Source organism: Lampetra fluviatilis, chromosome 56 (assembly GCF_964198595.1).
Source record: "Lampetra fluviatilis chromosome 56, kcLamFluv1.1, whole genome shotgun sequence".
NCBI classification, from domain to species: Eukaryota; Metazoa; Chordata; class Hyperoartia; order Petromyzontiformes; family Petromyzontidae; genus Lampetra; species Lampetra fluviatilis.
This window is the reverse complement of record NC_136330.1, coordinates 4,434,430-4,458,693: the sequence shown is the minus strand read 5'-3', so window position 1 is coordinate 4,458,693 and position 24,264 is coordinate 4,434,430. Positions and strand designations below refer to the sequence as shown.

Below are 24,264 nucleotides of genomic sequence, written 5' to 3'. Positions count from 1 at the left end.
GTTTAATCTCTCTCACTAGACTCTCACCATCTGACACTGTTTTAGCCCGATGTATGAGTGTTTTGATAAGGGAGGATTTCTGAGCTGAGTGATGATGTCAATCTGCATTCAGATAGGCATCAGTGTGCCTTTGCTTTCGGTAAACGCTGTGTGTTATTTTGCCATTAAGACCATGTCCCAGCAAAATATCTAGGAACGGGAGTCTGTTATTCACCTCCATTTCCATGGTGAACTGGATTGCCGGGTTTTGTGCATTGAGATGATTTAGAAAATCATTAAGTGCATATTTACCATGTGGCCAGACAACCAAAGTGTCATCCACATATCTAAACCAAAAGGATTGGTTTAATGTACTCTAGGCAAGTGCTCTTGTTTTAAAGTTCTCCATGTACAGATTGGCTATAGCAGGAGATAAAGGAGAGCCCATTGCGGCTCCTTCCCTTTGTTTAAAGAAATCGCCTCTCCATAAGAAGTAAGTGTTTTTTAAATAATGATCAGCTAAATTTCGATTTAAAGCTTTCGTGACTGCAGGGATTCATCTTATTGGTTATTTCGGTAAAGTCACGTAGAAGGGAAATAAAAAAAACATAATAAAATAAAAAAATTGTATTTTATTATGTTTTATTTTTATTATTAAAATACCAACATTTTATTTTATCATGTTTTATTTTTATTATTTTTTGACTTTACCGAAACACTTTACCGAAAGAACCAAGAAAATGATCAGCTAGTTTCGGAATATCTTTTGGTAAACCTGTATTCTTTACCAGTGTATTAAGTAATTCAAGCGACTCGTTCACTGAAACCTTTGTGAATAGCGAAATTACATCAAAACTCACCAGAATATAATTAGGGTTAAGTTTGATATCTTTAATCACATTCACAAGATGTTCTGAATTTTTAATGAGTGAAGATGTCCTACCGATGTAGGGCTGTATTTGTTTAGTTATATATTTAGCTAATTTATGTGGCAGAGCCAATTGTACTGACTATGGCTCGTAATGGGATGCCGATTTTATGAACCTTTGGTAGCCCATACAATCGCGGTGGTTTTGAAGCCCTTGGCTTAATCCGGTATTGCTCATTCTTAGGAATTAATGAATTTGCAATGATTGCAGGAGTCTTACGTTCTAAAGTATTAGTTGGATCTCGTTTAATTTTAATGTAGGTACTTTCATCCAGTAAATCTTTAATTTTATCATCATAATCAGCTCGTGACATCACTACTTTGAATTGAATTAAATGATGACGTCACCCTCATGCTGCTCTATTTAAGACCGGAAGCAACAGGAGAGCTTCACCATTCTTGCCCGATGAAGCTGATTGTAATTACCAGCGAAACGTCGTACTACTCAAATTTTAAAATGCTGTTGATTCTCTCTTCAACACACCGGTGGGCTAAAGAAGTAAATTAATTTGTCCTTTGAAAACGTGACACATTTATTTACTGTTTGGCCGTGTCGGGTGGTGGAGGGTTACGACACATTTCTAAATAACGCGTTCTGACCCAAAAAACTATATTATGAATAAATTTTGTCGTGAAAGCCTACTACGTGTTAAATTGTACAGGCCTCCTTCATAAATCCTGCCTCGAGCCAGAGTTGCTTCGACGCTTAGTCACCCACCGCATCTCTCTCTCCTCTGCTCACGGTGGAACCCTCAGCAACAGCAGCCGCAGTGCGGGCTCGCAAAGTCCTCCGCTCTACACCCAGGACCAGGGCGGTGAGTACCAGGTCTCGTATCTCCGTGCCAGCCCCGCGTATATCTCTCTCCCGCTGCTGTGAACCCTGCACTCCGACTCAGCGTGGAACCAGCAACCTCATCCTAGCTACACCAAGGACCAGGATCGCCACTGCCAGGCCCTAGGGAACAATTGCACAACCGAACAAGCGGGTATTTGACGGTGGTAAATGAAACACACGCGAGTCAAAGGGAGCCGCGAGTGTTGGATGAAAAGTTTGGAGGAGGTGCACTTGGGCTGTGTGTTTTAGTCTGGCGGTGACGAAACACCGCTCGAAACGCAATCGGGGGAAAAAGACGAAAAAAATGTATTTCTTCGCGAAGTACCGACCAGGCTCAACTCGGGCTTGGCTTCTGTGATGAGGCCGGAAGCAGCATACCAGGCGATTTGGTCATTAGGAGCAAAATAACAATGTGACAAAAAAAAACATTTGCACGTAACGATTAAGGATCTGGTTTATCCGCCATATATTTACGGCGGGTCAACTGCCCCAACACACCGCCGTCTTTGCGAGTTTGCAGTTGCTACAAATTTATTTCACATTTTTTTTGTATCGGCTTAGCCCCCCCCCATCACCCACAATCCACAGTCAATTCCAAACTACCAGGAGTACAGAGGGAATCGATGGATCGCAACATTCCAACCGGGCATTTATTTATTTACGTTTCTCTATCTCCCTGGGCACACTCTGATAAACATTGTATTATTTTCCCACCCTCTCCCGATATGTTTGTGTTGTTGCCAAGTCTTTATTTAGAGGTTGTTTTCTCTAACCCCACCCCACCCCACCCCACAACCACACACACACACGTTATCTTTTAGTTTAATTGAATTCCAATTTGATTCGTCAGGGTCATTCACATTTAATCGCAATGCCGTGACCGTGAACTAATAACGCTCTTTCATTCCCGAAAGAAATAGGAATGTCTTATCTGCTTAAAATGGGCATTTTAGATTGTAAAAAAAAAAAAACTACCACGTTATTTACCCGCTATTTATTCCGTCAAAAATGTCAACAACAAAAATTGTCAGCCCGCTAAAAAGTCAAAGCGACCGCCTTCTCAAACGAGCATTTGCCGCAGTGTTCAACTCAAGTCTAATCAGCCTCAGTGCCGGCGGGTGGAAATTCAACGTTACCCATGGCAGGGACGAATCCATCCGTTCGCCTACCCGCAAAGTGGTACGTATTTTATCGACCACCATTTTGCACTGATGGGCCGAGTCAAACAACCCCCCCAAGGAGATTTCAACTCGCAACCTTCACCTCGCTCGACCGGTGGGGAGCCGCCGTGGCCGGTTTAATTGGAAATATCTTCATTAATAAAAAAAGATACGCATTATATAATTACAGCAGAATGCACAAATGCGTCAACGCAGGGAGCGCAGCGATTAATATGGCATCCTAATAAATTTGTCGGAATTTTTATTACATTTTCAGGATTCGATTTTTTTTAGTTTTTTTCTTTTCATATCTTCGAGGCTCCTCTGCTACAAAGTAAATTCCGTAGCTGCTTGTAAATACGCAGACGGATCGACAAACCATGGGGAAGGGGGGAGCGCAGTGGGCTAGCGGCCACGCTATGAACCCGGCGAACCCGAGTTCGAGTCCCAGTAACGGCAAACGAGAGATACCGTCGTATCAGGCCAGGTGGCTCAGTGTTAGTCGAGTGGGGGGGGGGCGGTGTAGACTCGGCCCCATCATCCCTTCGGGGGGTCGATAAAAATGAGTACCAACTTACGTGGGACACGGTGCCGATCGCCGGACTGGTTACAGCCTTTGGAGCGATTTCGCCGGTTTCACCGGATTAGCCCGGGGCCGCCCAGATAATATTGGAAGCAGCCGGAATAATCGCGCAGTGCCGGATAATCGATGAACGGACTGTCTAGCTCTGTTTCAGAAGCGACCTGGCCCACCACAAATGATAGCTCCACGAAGTGGCTGTGCATCATCGTCATCGTCATCATCATCATCGTCGTGTGGACATGGAGAGCAGCAGCAAACTCCAAATACACAGCAGCAGGCGTCAGGGCTGGGATTGGACCCACGACCTCCTGTACACCAGGCGAGGTAGTTAACATCTCCTAGCCACCGTGATGATGATGAGAGAGAGACACGCAAACTCCAAATATACAGCATCAGGCGTCAGGGTCAGGATCGAACCCACGACCTCCTGTACACCAGGCGAGGTAGTTAACATCTCCTAGCCATCGTGATGATGATGATGAGAGAGAGAGAGTGACACGCAAACTCCAAATATACAGCAGCAGGCGTCAGGGTCGGGATCAAACACACGACCTCCTGCACACCAGGCGAGGTAGTTAACATCTCGCCACCCAAAACTCATCATCAGCCGCGATCTACCCACTGCCGGTTTAAGGCATCCCACGCAGTGGGAGCACATCCGTCACGGTCTGGCAACGCGACGCTCCATCCGTCCCACACTATCGGCGCGCGAGCCGATGTCCATCTCCGCCGAGGGTAGTGGACTTGCCTCTGGGGCGTATTCAGGATAAATAGAGGGGGGAGAGGGGGGCAAGATGTTGATGATGACGACCACGACGACTGTCGTTGCGTGCAAGAGCGAGATGGATTGTCACTTCGCAGGACCAAGAGGAATGGTGATAGCATGGCGGGGGGCGTTGTCTTTCATAACACGAGAGAAGACAAATCGACCGACAAGCAATGGCATATCGCAGGGTCCATGACTCCAGCTCTCTGGCGTCGTCTCTACCTCGCCGTGATGAACAAGGGCACGTTGCCCGAAACGTCGACTATTGCATACCTTTAAAAAATGTCCACACCCCCTTCAAAAGTGTCCGAGTTGTCACCGACGGACGCTTTCGAGTCCATTTATTTACGCGCGCGACGAGGCGACATCGTTTAGCCGGGAGGTGCAAAGCCCCGTGTTGTTCGCATCTCATTTGGCAAGGCGTCCCTCCTGGCGAGATGTGAGCGATGGATTAGGTCCACATCACATTGACAAACACTGGCAAATACGGCCAGTAGTTTGAGGGGGACGGGAGGGGAGGCACTGAGCTGTGAACCCGGTGGACTCGAGTTCGATTCCTCGCCGTGGCGAACATCAGCAGGGAAATTATATCCGACCCAAACACCGCCCCCCCCCTCTCCACCCCCAACCCGCACTAACCAGTGCGGTCAAATATGGCGAAAGAAATGACTGACGCACGGTCCTGTGATGTCAATCGCAAGAGTAGGCATTTTCAGAATCGCCCCCTCCATAAACATCATCGCCGTCATCGTCGACATCATTATCATCATCATCATCATGACTCTGATCATAAACGTTTTCGTCATCACTGTCATCACCACCATCGTATACATGGTTGTCATCGTCGTCATCGTCGTCATCATCATCATCCCATCCAGCAGTAGATACAAAAAAAGAAGGGGGGGGGCTTACGTGTTTGCATATTTAAAAAGCACAATTGACGATGAAATATAGATGTAATGCGAATGACGGAGACAAAAAACGGGTGTAAAATGTGATGATTTTCGATTTTTTTAAATTTTCATTTATAAGATCATGCACAGAGAAACAACTGTTTAGGCTGGTGGTCGTCATCACTGGCGAAACGTCACGGCACTCGAATTGTAAACGGCTTGGGTTTACTTTCTAACACACAACCGGTTAGTGTTGTAGTAGTAACTAATTGGGTTTACACTCCAACACACAACCGGTTAGTGTTGTAGTAGTAACCAATTGGGTTTACACTCCAACACACAACCGGTTAGTGTTGTAGTAGTAACTAATTGGGTTTACACTCCAACACACAACCGGTTAGTGCTGTAGTAGTAACTAATTGGGTTTACACTCCAACACACAACCGGTTAGTGCTGTAGTAGTAACTAATTGGGTTTACACTCCAACACACAACCGGTTAGTGCTGTAGTAGTAACTAATTGGGTTTACACTCCAACACACAACCGGTTAGTGCTGTACGAGTAACTAAGTGGGTTTACACTCCAACACACAACCGGTTAGTGCTGTAGTAGTAACTAATTGGGTTTACTCTCCAACTATTCGACATCTTTTCTTTAGGTAACAAACCCTTAGAAATTGGCCGTGTCGGGTGGTGGCGGGTCTAACGACACATTTGTATTCACACAATCTCACCCGACAAAAACACCTCCATCATGGATGACATTGCTTGCGAAAGCCCTACAACTACGATTACTACGCGTCTAAGAAACAAGTTAGGAGACAAAGCCTCCACATTGAACCTTATAATAACGAGATTTTTAACAGCTCCCTGCCCCCCCCCCAAGATGCCATCAGTCCGATAGCAGGATTACGAGCGATTACGATAACAAAAATGCTGGATAAGAGAAATCCCTGCACGCCCGCCAAGATAAGCTCGACAGAGGCAGCCTTAGAGCGCGAGACGGTGTCTCGGACTTGGGAAGAGACGTGGGGGGAGACGCTAGATGAGTCAGGTTGATCGCAGAGTCATTAACATTGATTATAATTGCATGTCTGTTGAACTTCTTTCGCACCGCACGTAGCCAACTGTGCGAATCGGAAATGCGGGGGGGGGGGGGGGAAGGACAACAAACTAAAAACACAAAGCGGTTCTGAAGAAATGATTTTCAATTATATAGTAGTGTAGCGTATAGTGCGGTACGTATGTATGTTGAACTTCTTTCGCACCGCACGTAGCCAACCGTGCGAATCGGAAGTGCGGGCGGGGGGAGGGACAACAAACTAAACGAGTAAAAATCGGTTCTGAAGCAATGAGTTTCTCAGTCGAGATTTTTAAAGTGCACAGCTTCGCAGCGACTTCCTAATAAAATGCCAACCACGTACGCCGGAGAGCAACGCTGCGACTCAAGATCATTGTGGAGATGGGTGGCCCCCGCTCCCCCCCCCCCCCGCTACGTGGATTGGGAAGTGTTTCGGCAATGCCGGTCACGCGAGTTTGGCTTCACGTGGAAGAGCCCCCCCCCCCCCGCCGCTCCCCCCGGGGAAAGCGTTGAGAGACTTGATTCTGCGAAGTGACTGTGCGGTGTTTCGCGGCGACTCGCGTAACACTTGACCGCCCGTCGCGAAACCGCGTCGTGAAAAAAAAACTTTTTTTTTACTTACGCGATGGCTACGCCGTACGTGCGATTTCGAAACGCGCGTGTTCCCGGCCTGTCTGACGACGACTTTTGCAGCCACGTTAGCGTGGAAAATAGTTTGTAAAAAAAAACCACGCACACACACACGAAGCAGTCGCTCGCTCGATCGCAGAGTGCTGTCGCCGCATTAGAACACACGAGACAGACAGCGCGAGAGAGAGGTGTCGCGAGTGGGAGACGTGGCGAGAGAGAGAGACGTGGCGAGGGAGAGAGAGAGACACTGCGAGAGAGAGAGACACACATCGTGTGGCAAATTTATAGCAGCCAAATACTCTAAACGCACGGTGTCGATTCTAAATGTGGAGGGAAATGCCAGAGGACCCCGAGAAAAATCCACGCGACCACGGAAAGAGAGAGAGACACACTCAAAACCCAAATATACAGCAGGTGTTAAGGGTCGGGATCGAACCCACCACTTCCTGCATACCAGGCAAGGTAGTTAACATCTCCTGGCCACTGTGATGTTGATGACAGAGAGAGGCACGCAAACTTCAAATATACAGCAGGTGTCAAGGGTCGGGATGGAACCCACGACCTCCTGTAAACCAGGCGAGGTAGTTAACATCTCCTAGCCACTGTGATGTTGATGACAGAGAGAGGCACGCAAAATGCAAATATACAGCAGGTGTCAAGGGTCGGGATGGAACCCACGACCTCCTGTAAACCAGGCGAGGTAGTTAACATCTCCTAGCCACCGTGATGTTGATGACAGAGAGAGGCGCAAATATACAGCAGGTGTCAAGGGTCGGGATGGAACCCACGACCTCCTGTAAACCAGGCGAGGTAGTTAACATCTCCTAGCCACCGTGATGTTGATGACAGAGAGAGGCACGCAAACTTCAAATATACAGCTGGTGTCAAGGGTCGGGATCGAACCCACGACCTCCTGTAAACCAGGCGAGGTAGTTAACATCTCCTAGCCACTGTGATGTTGATGACAGAGAGAGGCACGCAAACTTCAAATATACAGCAGGTGTCAAGGGTTGGGATCGAACCCACGACCTCCTGTAAACCAGGCGAAGTCGTTAACACCTCCTAGCCACCTCAGCCTGGAAGACACGGCCTTCCTCTCCACTCCGCGTCACCGAGGGGAGGTTTTGGGGGGTTTTTTGGTTGACAAAATCCCGCCCAACCGTCAAGGAGGTTCGCGGGGTTCCAATCCAAGCGGCAGCCCTGGTAAATACTGTGGCGCGTGTTCAAATTAATTATAATGGTAATAACGCCTTCCGCTTTGCTCGCAGCGGACGCTAAAAGATCCCCGTGACTTCGTTCGCAAGAGTGGGGGGGCGGGGGGGGGTGCAAACCGTCGTGTGCCAACCGGCGTGACGCGGTCGAAAAATGTTGCCAATTTCGAAAAATGACACCGCAAGTTGGGATTGTACAACTGCCCTCTCGCGGCTCTTGAAATTGAAGACAAGCTCCGGCCTTTCTCGAGTTCTCATCCGGTGAAAAGAATATGAGCTTGGACGTGAAATTGCGAATTTGGCCCGTGAGTTTTTATTTTTAAATCGGCATAAGACCCTCAAAAAAAAGCAACGCGACTTTCGATGTCAAAAATAAAATTCACATCGGACCACCTCGAGAATGATCACGATCTCCTGTCACAGACGAGAGGGCAAACCTGCCGCTTGAGTGCTTTCACAGCCTCGGCTGGGTGGAAAAGAGCAGATGACAAAAAAAATCAAATCAGGATAAGAAAAAAAAACCACCGTCTGGACAACCGCGACGTGACAGGAGCCACCGTGAAGTTAGAGCGACACCATGACCCACACTGCTCGTGGTGGTGGGGGGGAGGGGGAACGGGTACCCGTTTGCGACCCTGGTGCGGCCGGGTACGGGTTAGGCCGTGAGTCACTGGTGAGTCACCGTTTGTCACTCATTTCCCAACGTCTTGTCTCTTCTCACAATTCAAGTTCCTGGAATCAACCCACCCGCGTCTGCAACATGGCTTCATCCCAGAGGTCGCAATCAGGTACCCGATACCCGTACCCTACCCGATACCCGGCCGGGTACGGGTAGCCGGGTATCGGGTAGGGTACGGGTACCCGTTTGCGACCCTGGTGCGGCCGGGTACGGGTACGGGTAAAGAATCAAAACCCGTTTGCGAACTCTGCCGCTTGCTGACGTTCCCCAACAACGCTCCCCAAGGTTCTCCAAGGTCACTCGCGGGGAAGCCCGTTTAATTCCGCGGCTAATCGGGCGCGATCCACAAAGATCCCCCTGCCCCCCCCACCCCGTATAAACCTGAACAAGCTGTCAAGCGGCAAGTGCCGCTAGCAAGTAGCAGCACCTATGGTGCACGAGGGGGGTGGGGGTGTGCCAGCATCACGCCCGGCCGCCTTTGTCTCCCTCGTGGACATATACACACACACCACACCGGGTACTCATTTGAGGCCGAGTCGACCTAGGGGAGGAGGCCCAGGACCGGTTCGGATAACCGTCACCGAGGTTCGCGGTTCGTGAGCGGGAACCGAACTCGGGTCGCCGGGGGTTCGTGGCGCAGCGTAGCGCTAACCGTTTGCCGCTGACGTCACCGCGGCGCTTGTGCCAGGCTAGGTGCACTTTAAGGCCACGTGAAGTGTCGAACGCCCGCTGGCAGGAGGTCACGGGACATACCCAGGTGCCATAGGTCGGCCGATTGCTCCCCACGCACACACGCACGCACAAGCGCACCAATACCAATACGACCGCCATTCACCACTCGGTGACGGCACCACGGCACCTGTGCCAGGCTATGTGCACTTTAAAGCCACGTGAGGTGTCGAACGCCCGCTGGCAGGAGGTCACGGGACATACCCAGGTGCCCGTGGGTTGGCCGACTGAGATTACCGGTAGATGCACCACCGGCTGTACCCCCCCCCCCCCCCACTGTGCCAACTCGCTGCATTTTATCCACCCGCGTCATTGTTGTGAGCGTCGCTCCTCTGCCCCTCGGTTGTTGTTGGAGGGCGACTGGCTACACAACCGCCCAGTACCAGCGGCGTCCTTCACAAGCCTCCTCCGCACACGCGCACACAAGCAAACACGCGCGCGCGCGCACGCACACGCACAGCCCTCGGCGATTGCTGTGTAAAGCCTCCCCCCCCCGCGGCAGCCTCGATTGGAATTTGCGCACGCACGCACTCACTCACGGCCTTCCTGATCGCCGCCGACAAAGCCGCGGAGGAGTCCGATGCGCCGCAGGAGCGATTGGTCATGCCGTGTGGGGGCGACGGTGGGGGAGCGGAGGAAATAAAATCGATCGCGAGCGGAAAACGTGCGCAGAGATAGCCGCGCACGAAAAGCGAAGCGCTCGATACAAATTACTTCCAGGATTAGGACTTCGCACGGCTGCTGATTGTGTTGCTATATTTACCGTTGTCCCGTACGCGGCGGTGGTGGCTTTTGTCTCCGGGCGCTCCGGCTTCCTCCCACGTTTAAGGACTCTATTATTGACCATCGACATCTTAATATATAGAGGATCGCAGAACTTGGTGGTGGGGGTGGTGGTGGGGGGGTTTGGCATCGGTTCACTGGCTGGCTTCCTTAACCACGTCCGAGTCATCATCTCTCTCTCTCTTCGAAAGCGAGCGAATACTGTGCTAGAATTACTTCATTATCATTATTATTCAAGTAAAAGTTGTTGATAAGTCGTATAATCCTGTAGGTGTGTATGTGTGTATGCGTGGGGAGCGGTAGTGTAGCGGTTAGCGTGCCGCACTGCAAACCTGGCGACCTGGGTTCAATTCCCACTCACGGCCAACACCAGTGACAATTATCTGAACCGGTTCTGTGCCTCTCCTAGGTCAACTCGGCCTCAAATGAGTACCTGGGTGCGGTGTGTAAACATCGCCACTGGGGAGACAAAGGCGGCCGGGCTTGTGCCGGCCTTCATATGTGCTCGCTAACAGCACTTGCCCCAACAGCCTGTTGCAGGCTACACGGGGCATCTTTGTTTTGGCTTGTGCTGTATGTGTGGGGAGTGAGATTCGAGTGGTTAGCAAACTCGTCGACGAAAACCCAGCTACCAGAGTTCGATTCCCGCTCACGGCCACAAACACTGGGCACGGTTATCGGAACCCTGTCCCGCGCTTTTCCCCCCTCCCCTAGGTCAACTCGGCATCGAATGCGAACCTGGTGTGTCGACATCACCACGTGGGAGATTAAAAAAAAGAAAGAAAAACGTGCCCAGGAACGGCGCTGCTCGCTAGCCACCAAACCACGTGGTGGTCAGCCATAAGTGCTGCTCGCTCAACAGCACAAAAGTCTGTTGGGGTCGGCCATAAATGACGTCACGCGATTTTGGACGATTTTTGACCCCCCCCCCCCCTTCGTCACACGGCGTCACAAAAGTCAGACCCCCCCCCTGAAATATGACGTCACAAAGCTCTGCCCCCCCACAAAAAAAGAAAACATGCTTCAAATCGCTTTAAACTATTGTCATTGTGATGCGTATTTAATGTGGCGCTGAACTCTGATGTTGCAGGAGAAAACATGTATTAAAAAGTCTATTTAATTAAGTAGAAACGTGTTGCCTATATTTATTTAAAGTTGCGCCTTTTGACGTGACGTCACATTTCTCAACCCCCCCCCCCCTCGTTACACATCGTCACAAATGTCTGACCCCCCCCCCCTAGGTGCGTGACGTCATTTATGGACGGCCTCATACGGGGGGGGGGGGGGGAGTGAAGAGCTCTGCACAACCTGGCACGGGTTTGGAGCGCGATTTTCTTTCTGGAGCGGCTTACAATCCAAAGACAAAGGTTCCCCGTATAGCCTTAAAATACTATTCTTTGGGTCTTTCGGTAACGTCACGTAGATGGGCTCAAATTCATAAATAAATTTGAAAGAATACGAATTCCTGCAGTCACGAAAGCTTTAAGTCAAGCCTGTAACAGACTGTAGGGGCAAGTGCTGTTAGCGAGCACCTATGAAGGCCGGCACGGCACACGAGGGGGTGGGTGGCCAGCACCACGCCCGGCCGCTTTTGTCTCCCTCGTGGAAATATTTACACACCGCATCAGGTACTCATCTGAGGCCGAGTCGACCTAGGGGAGGCCCAGGGCCCAGTTCGGATAATTGTCCCTGGTGGTGGCCGTGAGCGGGATTCGAGCTCAGGTCGCCGGGTTCGTAGTGCAGCGCGCTAACCGCTACACCACCGCTCCCCACACACACACTCACATATATAAAGACAAATACAAAGATCCCCAGTATAGCCTGTAACAGACTGTAGGGGCAAGTGCTGTTAGCGAGCACCTATAAAGGCTGGCACAGCACACGAAGGGGGGGGGGGTGGGTGGCCAGCACCACGCCCGGCCGCCTTTGTCTCCCCAGTGGCGATGTTAACATCGCACCAGGTACTAATTTGAGGCTGAGTCGACCTAGGGGATGCCCAGGACCGGTTCAGATAATTGTCACCAGCGTTGCCAGTGAGCGCACACACACACAACACGCACACACGGATATACACAGACACACAGGCCGACCGCAAACACATCTGGGGTACGCCTCGCCCGCAATCAATGCTTGTCGGGTCGCATCACATCACATCACCGAAAAGGAGTAATATTTCCCCCCACCGCTCGCTTTGATGGCCATTCGCATTGCGTGACTCTGTAGCGGATAGACAGGGGGTGGGGGGACACACACGTGTGTAGAGGTGTAGTGGGTGACATTACGTCACGCGCGCCCTCGGAGAGAGTGGCGTAGCGGGACGTGACGTCATGCGGGGGCCGTGGGGGATGGTGACGTCATGCCCCCAGGGGGGTATTTAAAGGGAGAGCCGGGATGTAATCGGGGTTCGTCGGGGGTAGGAGTGGGGACTCGGGTAGTTGGTCCTCACACGAGGCTAGGGGAGGGACCAGCCAAGGTTGGGGGTGGTCCCGGCCCGGGGCAGGATGGAGAGCCGGGTTAGTCGGGGTGTAGGGATCCCAGGAGGGTTTTGGTTCGGCAGAAGCCCTTAACACACCTGGCGTAAGCCCTTGATAAACGTGGCGTGAGCCCCTAACAGTAAGTTCAAGTTCATGTATTAGATATAGCCCTGTGAGCCATTCGGCTCTTGAATCGGGTGCAACCGCAACAAACAAAAACATGAACAAAAAACATCTTAAAGTGAATATGTGACCTGCCTCGGAGTCGTGAATTGCGCCACAACACATGGAACAAGGGGGCACGCTGCCCACGGAGGGTGGTGCTGGTGGGCGAGTGTTGTACGGGGCAGCCCGGAGGGGAGGGGGGGGGCAACCTCCGACAGCGTTTTGCCCGTCGGGAACGTTGCAAAGAAGATTGCGACGTTGTGTCGACGCATCCCGACATCCGAAAAAATTAACCCGTAAAAACAAAGTTTTTCACTATAAATCCTTTATATGCGTGGCATCGGGGCGGCTCGAGTCCTCTCGTCCTCTGGCTTGAGATGGCTGCCACCTATGGGTCAGATGATTGTCTGGCAGCATTAAACAATTGGTAATTAAAAATTTATTTATTTTTCCCTAAACAGTGTAAAATTTTGGAACATTTTTTTCACGAAAATGCATTGTCACGCACAACGAGTCTGTGTGCAAAATATCAGCTCGATTGGATCACGGGAAGTGGGTTAAAAAACGACCGAAAGATTTGCACGGTCATAAGCAATCAAGCAAGTGAACTTAATATAAAGGATTTAAAAAGAAGCGTGTGGTGGCGGCGGCGGCGGTGGCGGCGGGGGTGTTTCTTCACCAATTTTCAAAAGGTGGTGAGGGAGGCACTTTTAATAGGTGGATACAATATTCTACATCATCATCGTCATCATAATAAAATTGCATTCATGACAATGTCAAATGTGTGGCCCGGCAATTGCTTGCTCGAGGCCTCTGCTGGCAGGAGGGGCCTCCTCCCCCGCTGGACGTTGCCCTCTCCCGGTGTTCGTCGAGCGAGGGCCGCCACACGAATTTGAAACACCATTGGGGGTTTTGACAGCAGCGCGATGATGATGATGGGGGGGTGGGGGGTGGCTCACGGGGCCACGCAAAAGGCCACCAAGGGCCCTCCTGCCAGTGGCCCGCGGGGGTCTTGGTAACGAAGAACACTGCCCCCTAGAATGTTACACCGGCGACTAATCACTTGTACGCTTGTTGAACTTCCTTCGCACCGTACGTCGCCGACCGTGCTCGGGGGGTGCCGAGAGGGGGGACAATAAACTGTGGGTCTCTGTGTGAGTTTCCGGGTATAAAGAAATCAGTTGAACGCGTATCAGGCTTTCGCGACCAAAATAATTCATAATGAAGGTTTTTTTGTTCAGATCGCGTCAGTTTTAATGTGTCGAAACACCTCCACCGCCCAACACGGCCAATCAGTAAGGGATTTGTCACGTAAACAAAACGCCAAATAGTTCACTACTTCAGCCCACCGGTGTGTTGAAGAGTGAATCCACAACATTTACCATCTGAGTAGTACGACGTTTCGCTGGTAATTACATCCAGCATCATCGGGCGATTTGCCAGAATAGTGAAGCCATCGGTCTGAAATAGAGCATCAGGACGACGTCATCATTGAACCAAATAAAAAGAAAGCAGTTCTAAAGAAATTAGTTTGCGAATCTAGACGATGATTTAAAAGTGCGCAGCTCCCAGTAGCTCCCTGAGCTCGGAAGGAAGGGCGTCGCAGACGGCCGCAGAAGCGCGTCTTCAAAGCGCCGCGCGATGCGGTGATCACCGTCTTTGTACGGACGGTTTACGGGAGAAGGCAGCATTTGCGGCCTTGTCCAGGCTCTGGCGTGTAACTGTTCATTGTCGTTCAACGTCGCCTGCAGCCATGATCAATCCACTGCTGGATGAAGGCTCCCCCCCCCCCCTTCCATTAGCACGGTTGGGCTACGCACGGTGCGAAAGAAGTTCAACATACAGACCAGGGCTGGGTTGAGGTTCTTGTAGGCCCTAGAACCTTCTTTTTCGTAGGCCTCCAGTGATAACTTCCTACAGGCTGCTACTGCTGCCCCATGTCACTACTACTACCGCCGCTGACACTCCGCTTGGTTCACGCGTACTTCCGTTGGTACTTTCTACAGTTGATAGGGCCGGACTAATGTTCTTGTAGACCCTAGGCACTTATTTAAAGTTGCGCATTTTGATGTGACGTCACATTTCTCAAACCCCCCCCCCCTAGTCACACATCGTCACAAATGTCTGACATCCCCCCCCCCCCCCTAGGTGCGTGACGTCATTTATGGACGGCCTCTATGACGGGGTGGGCACGGGGCTGGGCTGAGGTTCTTGTAGGCCCTAGGCACTTGTGTTTCGTAGGCCTTCAGTGATAACTGCCTACAGGATGGTCCTACTGCTGCCCCATGTCACTACGACTACTACCGCCGCTGACACTCGCTAAAGCTGATTACAAAAAAACTGTCTCCGATCGACCGTAGCGCAACAATGCCGCCTTTGTCTTCCCTTGCACTGCTACTCTCTGCTGAGAATGAGAGTGTGCGAAAAACACCGCTTGAAGGTGTTCATTTGGTAATTTTGCAATGGAAAAAAACCTACAAGTTCATCTGCGGTTGTTAATTTCTCTCTCACCTTATGAACGACAAACGATTGACACGACTCTGCCTCTTTGTGTATACACTGTGCCTATCTCTGCTATATATACATTTATTTATTCAAGAAGATATCTTGGTTACAATCTTTTTATCATATAAAAAAAACATGGTAAAACGTGTTTTTCAAAGGACCTCGGCTCAGTGCCCACTGTGGCCTATTGGATAATACCGCCCTGGTGGGTGGGTGAGTGGGTGGGTGAGTGGGTGGGTGGGTGGGTGAGTGGGTGGGTGGGTGGGTGAATGAGTGAGTGGGTGGGTGGGTGAATGAGTGAGTGGGTGGGTGGGTGAATGAGTGAGTGGGTGGGTAGGTGAGTGGGTGAGTGAGTGGGTGGGTGAGTGGGTGAGTAGATGAATGAGTGAGTGGGTGGGTGGGTGAGTGGGTGAATGAGTGGGTGGTTAGGTTGGTGGGTGAGTGGGTGAATGAGTGGGTGGGTGGGTGGGTGAATGAGTGGGTGGGTGGGTGGGTGAGTGGGTGAATGAGTGAGTAGGTGGGTGGGTGGCTGAGTGGCTGAATGAGTGAGTGGGTGGGTGAGTGGGTGGGTGAGTGAGTGGGTGAGTGGGTGAGTGATTGAGTGAGTGGGTAGGTGGGTGGGTGAGTGGTTGAGTGGGTGGGTGAGTGAGTGAGTGGATGAGTGAGTGGGTGAGTGGGTGAATGAGTGAGTGGGTAGGTGGGTGGATGAGTGGGTGAATGAGTGAGTGGATGAGTGGGTGAATGAGTGAGTGGGTGAGTGGGTGAATGAGTGGGTGAATGAGTGGGTGAATGAGCGAGTGGGTGAATGAGTGGGTGAATGAGTGGGTGAATGAGTGAGTAGGCTTACTGTGGCCTATTGTATAACACGGCCTTGATACACACGTACATACAAACCATCACAATCTCACGGCCCGGCGATGCAACCGTCAAGCTAACACGCGTACGTGGGGCCGATTTCATCATTCCATCTCCGCGCCGTACGTACTCCCAGGTACGTTCCCCCTCCCTTTGGACTGCCAGTCTGTCGCTCGCCTCTCCTCGCTAGCTCCATCGTCCTGACCAATCCCAAGTCAGTCAGCCCCCCACCCCCTCTCCTTCACCAACCCGCATGGTGAAGTATGGTCAAAACAACCACCGTGACCGATACAGATTGACAGAGCTGTCCGTCCATCATCACCCGTGGTCAATCCACTGCTGGATGAACGCCTCCGCACTCTCCCCTACCCACCCACCCAAGCCGCCACCATCTCTCGCAATCCTGCGATGTAGATCATCGTCATCGTCATAAATTTTTTTATTTTACAATTCATTTCAACGCCGCTTAAAAGACGTCCGCGCGTCTGGCCGCGCAAGGGCACGTGTCTCTGCAGCGCGCCACCGATCGATGCGCCGTGCCGACAGCAAACCGCTCCCACGGAGGCGTTTGCCGGGCACCGCGGCGTTTCCAGCGGAGCGCCAATTTGTTGAAAAGAAGAAAAAACCCGACAAACTTCTGCACGGTCGACGTCGCTCTCTGTCGGTTCCCCCCCCCTCCTCTTCTCCCACCCACCCTCCCCCCCGTGCCCCCCAACCCCCCACCACGGATGCTCAGAATTAACCGAGCGGGAAAGAGCTTGCGGCTAAACGCGCGCGGCGCGTGCGCCCGATCCGCCGCTCGCTAATTGTCCCGCGGTAAATAGCCGGAGAGGTTTTGTCGCCGAGCCGAGAAATTGCTCGGTGGGGGGGGGAGGTTAGGGGATACGGTGGGGGGGGGGGAGGTTAGGGGATACGGTGTACGGTGGTGGGGCAGATAAACAAAACGGACGAGCAAAGCAGAACGAGCCCAGCCGTTTCAATTAGCGACTTCGCCGCGGGTCCGAGGGCCGCACGCCGCTTAATTGGCTATTTAGAAACGACGACGACGACGAAGAACCACGTGGACTGCTCAACCCGAAATTGACGATAAAACGGCGAGACAAACTTTCTTGCAGCTGCGTTCGAGAACCGGCCCCCCCCCCGCCTCCCCTTCCCCCTCGCCACACGAGTGACACGTTCCATTCCGTCGCCGTCGATCATGGGAGAGAAGCTCGTGGTGGTGGTGGGATTGGTTGACGGCACGCCGTCCCGTCATAACAAACGTGGGCTTTCTTGTTGGTTGTTGCCTGCTCGTTAGTGTTGTTTCTCTAATTGCCCCCTTAAGGCGGTCGGCGGGGTGGGAGGGGGTGGGGAGGGGGTGGGGAGGGAGGGACCTGGGTTTGGGGCGTGCATTTGTCCGTACGAAGACGTTTCATGCGTAACACCCTCACACCCGCAGGCGTCACCGCACGGCGTTTTCTCAGTCGCGGTGTTTGGACCGCGGCAGGCATCTGACGAGGCGATTTATTTGACACCTTCCCCGAGAAACGCGTCCGGGGATGCAGGCGGAGACACGGGGGAGGGGGAAGAGTGGGGGGGGCAAAAGGGACCCACGAGACGCAGGGAGGTCACGGGCAGCGGAGATCCGTGGAGATCCACGGAGAGAACGAAGGGGCAGAGAGACTCAGAGACACGGGGACACACAGAGACTCAGAGACACGGGGACACAGAGACTCAAGAGACACGGGGACACACAGAGACTCAGAGACACGGGGACACACAGAGACTCAGAGACACGGGGACACAGAGACTCAAGAGACACGGGGACACAGAGATTCAGAGACACGGGGACACACAGAGACTCAGAGACACGGGGACACACAGAGACTCAAGAGACACGGGGACACACATAGACTCAAGAGACACGGGGACACAGAGACTCAAGAGACACGGGGACACAGAGACTCAGAGACACGGGGATACACAGAGACTCAGAGACACGGGGACACAGAGACTCAGAGACACAGGGACACAGAGACTCAGAGACACGGGGACACAGAGACTCAGAGACACGGGGACACAGAGACTCAGAGACACAGGGACACAGAGACTCAGAGACTCAAGAGACACGGGGACACAGAGACTCAGAGACACGGGGACACAGAGACTCAGAGACACGGGGACACAGAGACTCAGAGACACAGGGACACAGAGACTCAGAGACACGGGGACACACAGAGACTCAGAGACACGGGGACACAGAGACTCAAGAGACACGGGGACACAGAGACTCAAGAGACACGGGGACACAGAGACTCAGAGACACGGGGACACACAGAGACTCAGAGACACAGGGACACAGAGACTCAGAGACACGGGGACACAGAGACTCAGAGACACGGGGACACAGAGACTCAGAGACTCAAGAGACACGGGGACACACAGAGACTCAAGAGACACGGGGACACAGAGACTCAAGAGACACGGGGACACAGAGACTCAGAGACACGGGGACACAGAGACTCAGAGACACGGGGACACAGAGACTCAGAGACACGGGGACACAGAGACTCAGAGACACGGGGACACAGAGACTCAGAGACACGGGGACACAGAGACTCAAGAGACACGGGGACACAGAGACTCAGAGACACGGGGACACAGAGACTCAAGAGACACGGGGACACAGAGACTCAGAGACACGGGGACACAGAGACTCAAGAGACACGGGGACACAGAGACTCAGAGACACAGGGACACAGAGACTCAGAGACACGGGGACACAGAGACTCAGAGACACGGGGACACAGAGACCCCCGCCTCCCTGGTGCGGTGCCACGGTGCCAGCCAACGAGGTCGCTGCCAACTCGCGAACAACACTTGCCCCAACAGGCTGTGAAGGCTACGGGGAGGGGGGTGGGGGGTGGGGGGTGGGGGTGGGGGGAGGATGATCTTTGGCGCACGAAGACGGGGGGTGGACGGGACGACACACTCACTCTCACTCGCTCTCACGCACACACACTCACCCACACACACATACTGACACACACGTAGACACACACACACTGACCCACACACACACTCACCCACACACACATACTGACACACACTGACCCACACACACACTGACCCACACACACACTGACACACACACACACTGACACACACACACACACTGACACACACACACTAACACACTAACACACACACACTAACACACTAACACACACACACACACACTAACACACACACACACACTAACACACACACACACTGACACACACACACACTGACACACACACACCGACACTCACCCTCCGGTCTGAACTGCGCCACGATGTTCACAGTGGAGCCAGCTCCCTTGAGGGCGGCGGCCGCCTGCTCGTGCGTGGCGCTGCTCAGGTCAATCCCGTTCACCTGGGCGCACAGAACGAGGTGGTGGTGGTGGGGGGGGCACACACAGACAGAGGTGGTGGTGGGAGGGGGCACACACAGACAGAGGTGGTGGTGGGGGGGGGGCACACACAGACAGAGGTGGTGGTGGGGGGGGGGCACACACAGACAGAGGTGGTGGTGGGGGGGGAGCACACACAGACAGAGGTGGCGTTGAGCGTAGAAGTTCATCGCGCCACGGTGGCTAGGAGATGTTAACTCCCTCGCCTGGCACGCAGGAGGCAGTGGGTTCGATCCCGACATTGTCGCCTGCTGTATATTTGGAGTTTTCATCTCTCAGCATCATCATCACGGTGGCTAGGAGATGTTAACTCCCTCGCCTGGTACGCAGGACGTCATGGATACGATTCCGACATTGACGCCTGCTGTATATTTGGAGTTTGCGTGTCTCTCTCTCTCTCCCCTTGGTCGCTTAGATTTTTTTCCCCACATCCACTGGTTTTTCCCTCCACATTTAGAATCGACATCACGCGTTCAGAGTATTTGGCCGCTATAAATATCCACGTGATGATAAGCCGCTTCGTTGAGCTGACATTTGTGATAGCCAGATCACTTCTGAAAAAAAATAGCTGTATAGCTCAGTGGGGCCTTACCTGGTAAAAGAAAAAGTGAAAAGTAATCTTCCCCGAGCCGACTTGCGTTGCAGGGTTTGTACGATTTCAAACGGTGATTTTTCCGTCGCCGTGATATCTCCGCTTTGGTCACGGCGACACCGGGTGTCTGTTTTCCGTGCTCGGTGGTTTGATTTTTTTTTGACGTTTTTTGTTGTTGTTTAGTTTCTGCGGCTCTTTGCGTCGTGTTGGCGAACACAGGGTCACGCACGCTCGCAAATTAAGACTCCTCCAGTCCTGGGGTTTCTTTCCCCGGGTTCTCACCCCGCTTGCGAGTGAATAATAAACCGCGGAGCTTGAAACGGGGCCACCGAGACAGACACGAGGCACGACTGGCGGGCAAAGTGAACATGCGGTCGTCGATAATGGCGTGCCGCCTTGACAGGGCGGAATAAGTGCGATGGGGGAGGGGAGTAGCGTGAGACGAGAGGGGAGAGTTAGGGGAGTGCGTGGAGGGGAGTGGAGTGAGATGAGAGGGGAGAGGTAGGGGAGTGCGTGGAGGGGAGTGGAGTGAGATGAGAGGGGAGAGGTAGGGGAGTGTGTGGAGGGGAGTGGAGTGAGATGAGAGGGGAGAGGCAGGAGAGTGCGTGGAGGGGAGTGGAGTGAGATGAGAGGGGAGAGGCAGGAGAGTGCGTGGAGGGGAGTGGAGTGAGATGAAAGTGGAGGGGCAGGAGAGTGCGTGGAGGGGAGTGGAGTTAGATGAGAGGGGAGAGGCAGGAGAGTGTGTGGAGGGGAGTGGAGCGAGATGAGAAGGGAGAGGCAAGAGAGTGCATGGAGGGCAGTGGAGTGAGATGAGAGGGAGAGGCAGAATAGTTGGTGGAGGGGAGTGGAGTGAGATGAGGGGGAAAGGTAGGAGAGTGCGTGGAGGAGGGCAGTGGAGTGAGATGAGAGGGGAGAGGCAGGAGAGTGCGTGGAGGGGAGTGGAGTGAGATGAGAGGGGAGAGGCAGGAGAGTGTGTGGAGGGGAGTGGAGTGAGAGGGGAGAGGCAGGAGAGTGTGTGGAGGGGAGTGGAGTGAGAGGGGAGAGGCAGGAGAGTGTGTGGAGGGGAGTGGAGTGAGATGAGAGGGGAGAGGCAGGCAGGGGCGAGTCCCGTGAGGGATCTTCAAGACGGTGACTGCGAACTTGAAATTGATCTGGGATTGGTTTGGGCCTCAGTGGAGGGGTCGCAGCATTGGGGTGACGTGATCTCATTTATGGTCGAGGGTGAGGAGTGTGACAGGGGCATTTTGAAACCAATCCAGAGTTTGGGGATAAGGGATTACGGGGGGGGGGGGGTGGGGGGGGGGAGGCCGTAGAGGAAAGTGTTGAGAGAGTCGAGTGAGGGATGCGATGAAGGCAAACGTTTGACACGCGCGAACTTTATCCCGAGTCGAACCTAGGGGAGAGGCCCGTGCAACACACTGGCCCACTGGCATTGTTCATCCGGATCAGGATTCGAACACGGGCAACACGTGGGATTGTGGTGGAGTGCACTCACAATGACGCCTGTGCCACTCATGCGTACAAAGACAAAAGGTCTCCCCCCCCCCGCCATATAGCCTTTGACGGCGTGTTGGGGCAAGTGCTGTTTGAGATGACCTATGAAGGCCGGCGTGGCCTTCATGAGTATGCTGCTTCTCGCCAGCGTTATAAGTGTCCATGAGAGGTTGTTTATTTTTGGGTTCGATCGCGAAAATATAAATGTGTCGTTAAACCCGCCACCACTCGACGCAGCCAATTAGTAAAGGTTTGACACGTAAACAGAAAGTGCCAATTCGTTACGAGTACAGCAAACCTGCTGTGTGTTGGAGAGAAAAAACCCACAACATTTACAATTGTAGTAGCAGTGACGTTTCGCCGGTAATCACAAGTAACACACAATCGGTGCGCTCAACTCGTAACTAATGGGCAAGTTTTGTTCACGTGACAAAACCTTACTAATTGGCTGTGTCGGGTGATGGTGGCGTATTTAACGACGCATTTATATTTACGCGATCTAATAAGTATTTTGATTATAATAATTAAAAAACCTCTTATGGATAATATTGATCGCGAAAGCGTTAAGCCATTATAAAACTTACAATATTCGTTCTTATAGGACTAATTTCTTCAAATTTTTAAATATTTTTTTCTCCCCCCTCCCCCCCTCCCTGGACGCTGTAATCGCTATCGGCTCGCAGGAAATTTCAATATCGGGAACCAGGCCGGACAAAAAATAAGTATAACCCGTAAAATCAAAGTTTTTTACTATAAATCCTTTATATGCGTGGCGGCCTAGAGTCCTCTCGTCCTCTGGCTTGAGATGGCTGCCACCTATGGGTCAGATTATTGCATTAGACCATTAAGCAATTGGTAATTAAATATAATTTTTTTTGTCCTAAAAAGTGTAACATTTTTGCATTTTTTTTTCACGAACATTAATTGTCACGCACAATGAGTCTGTGTGGAAAATGTCAGCTCGATTGGATCACGGGAAGTGGGTTAAAAAAACGACCGAAAGATTTGCACGGTCCTAAGCAAGCAAGCGAACTTAATATAAAGGATTTTAAAAAAAGCGAGACCGAAAATGAAATACGCAATTAAATCCTACGTCATCTTGTGGGGAGCGAGATGTTGGAACCCACTGGGGGATTGATTCATAGGTGCTGCCCCCCCCCCTTGCCCCCCCCAGCCCCGCCCCCCTCCACCCCTGCCCCCCACCACCCCCACCGGTGCTGAAACACATCTCTCTCACATCAGCATCTCGAATGAACAAACACCGAGGCGAACATTGCCGATTGAATATTAATCCCGCACGCACACACACCATCTCTATATATAACGCATAACCAACTCAGCGGGCCTCACCTGGCGAAAGGACAAATAGATCGTCGTAGTTAATCTATTTAGACGTGTGTGTATAAGCTAGGCGGGTTGCCTTGTTTGATCATTTTTTCTCGATACGAAACCACATCGAGCGTGCGTGCGTGCGCGTTTCTCCGCGCGTCGATCGTACGGAAGCGTTGCGCGTGGGACGCTGCGCTGGGGCAGAAATGTTTTAGCGAAAAATCTCGTTAATTTTATTTTCTATCGTCCACGACGGCTTTTGGGTTCGGGGGTCATCGGTGACCAGAAACATCCGAAGGGAAATTTTTGATTTGCTGGAACGAACGAATAAACGATACACATTTGGAGCCAACGCAGCTGTATCGGGGGGTGGTGGTGGTGGTGGGGTAAAAAAAACAGCACTAGCAAGAGGTCTGTTTGGTGAAAAGGTCGTTGGGTTTTTTGTGTTTTCATCAAATTGCCCATTACTTTTTCATATATTTGATTTCAATTCACTTCCTTTGTTCAGGACCACGTGAAAGGGCCCTCCCCCCCCCCCCCCCCCCCCCCCCCCCCAATTCGGGGAAAAATAAATTACCTTTGGTTGGGGGGCCAAACAAAGGTTCTGGTTCTGGTGGAGCAATTTAAAATTTCGAATTAATGAAAAACAAGACCGAGGAAACTTGCCGGGAGTCAAACAGGTTCCCGTCATCGTCATCATCATCACGACCCACGGGCAGACAGCCCGTAGTAGGTGTCCATTTCGTCACTTGTTTAAACTTTCCTCTCTGTCTTGTGGTTCTATTATGCTCAAGTAGTGCACATCATTGTAGTTATTGTATAGTATAGTGTATAGTGTAGTGTAGAGTATAGTAGTGTATTGTATAGTGTATAGCGTATAGTGTAGTGTAGAGTATAGTAGTGCATTGTATCGTGTATAGCGTAGTGTATAGCGTAGTGTATAGTGTAGTGTGTAGGGTAGTGTATAGCGTAGTGTATAGTGTAGTGTAGAGTATAGTAGTGTATTGAATAGTGTATAGTGTAGTATATAGTAGTGTAGTGTATAGTGTAGTGTATAGCGTAGTCAGGAGTCCACAGCACATTTCATCATTTGTTTCCACTTTCCTCTGTCTTGAAGTGCCAATATGTTCAAGTAGTGCAGACATCTTTCAGATTCCGATC

At 51.8% G+C, this 24,264-nt stretch overlaps 1 protein-coding gene across 6 annotated transcripts in view; it reads right to left on the bottom strand.

The window, feature by feature from the left end:
* LOC144950104 (disks large homolog 2-like) overlaps positions 1-24,264 on the bottom strand; it is a 422,604-nt gene that overhangs the window by 135,556 nt on the left and 262,784 nt on the right. For all 6 annotated transcript variants that reach the window (XM_078880161.1, XM_078880160.1, XM_078880156.1 and 3 more), the window contains one exon: positions 19,549-19,651. In XM_078880161.1, coding sequence (XP_078736287.1) covers positions 19,549-19,651 — 103 coding nt within the window. The remainder of the gene's footprint in view (positions 1-19,548; positions 19,652-24,264) is intronic.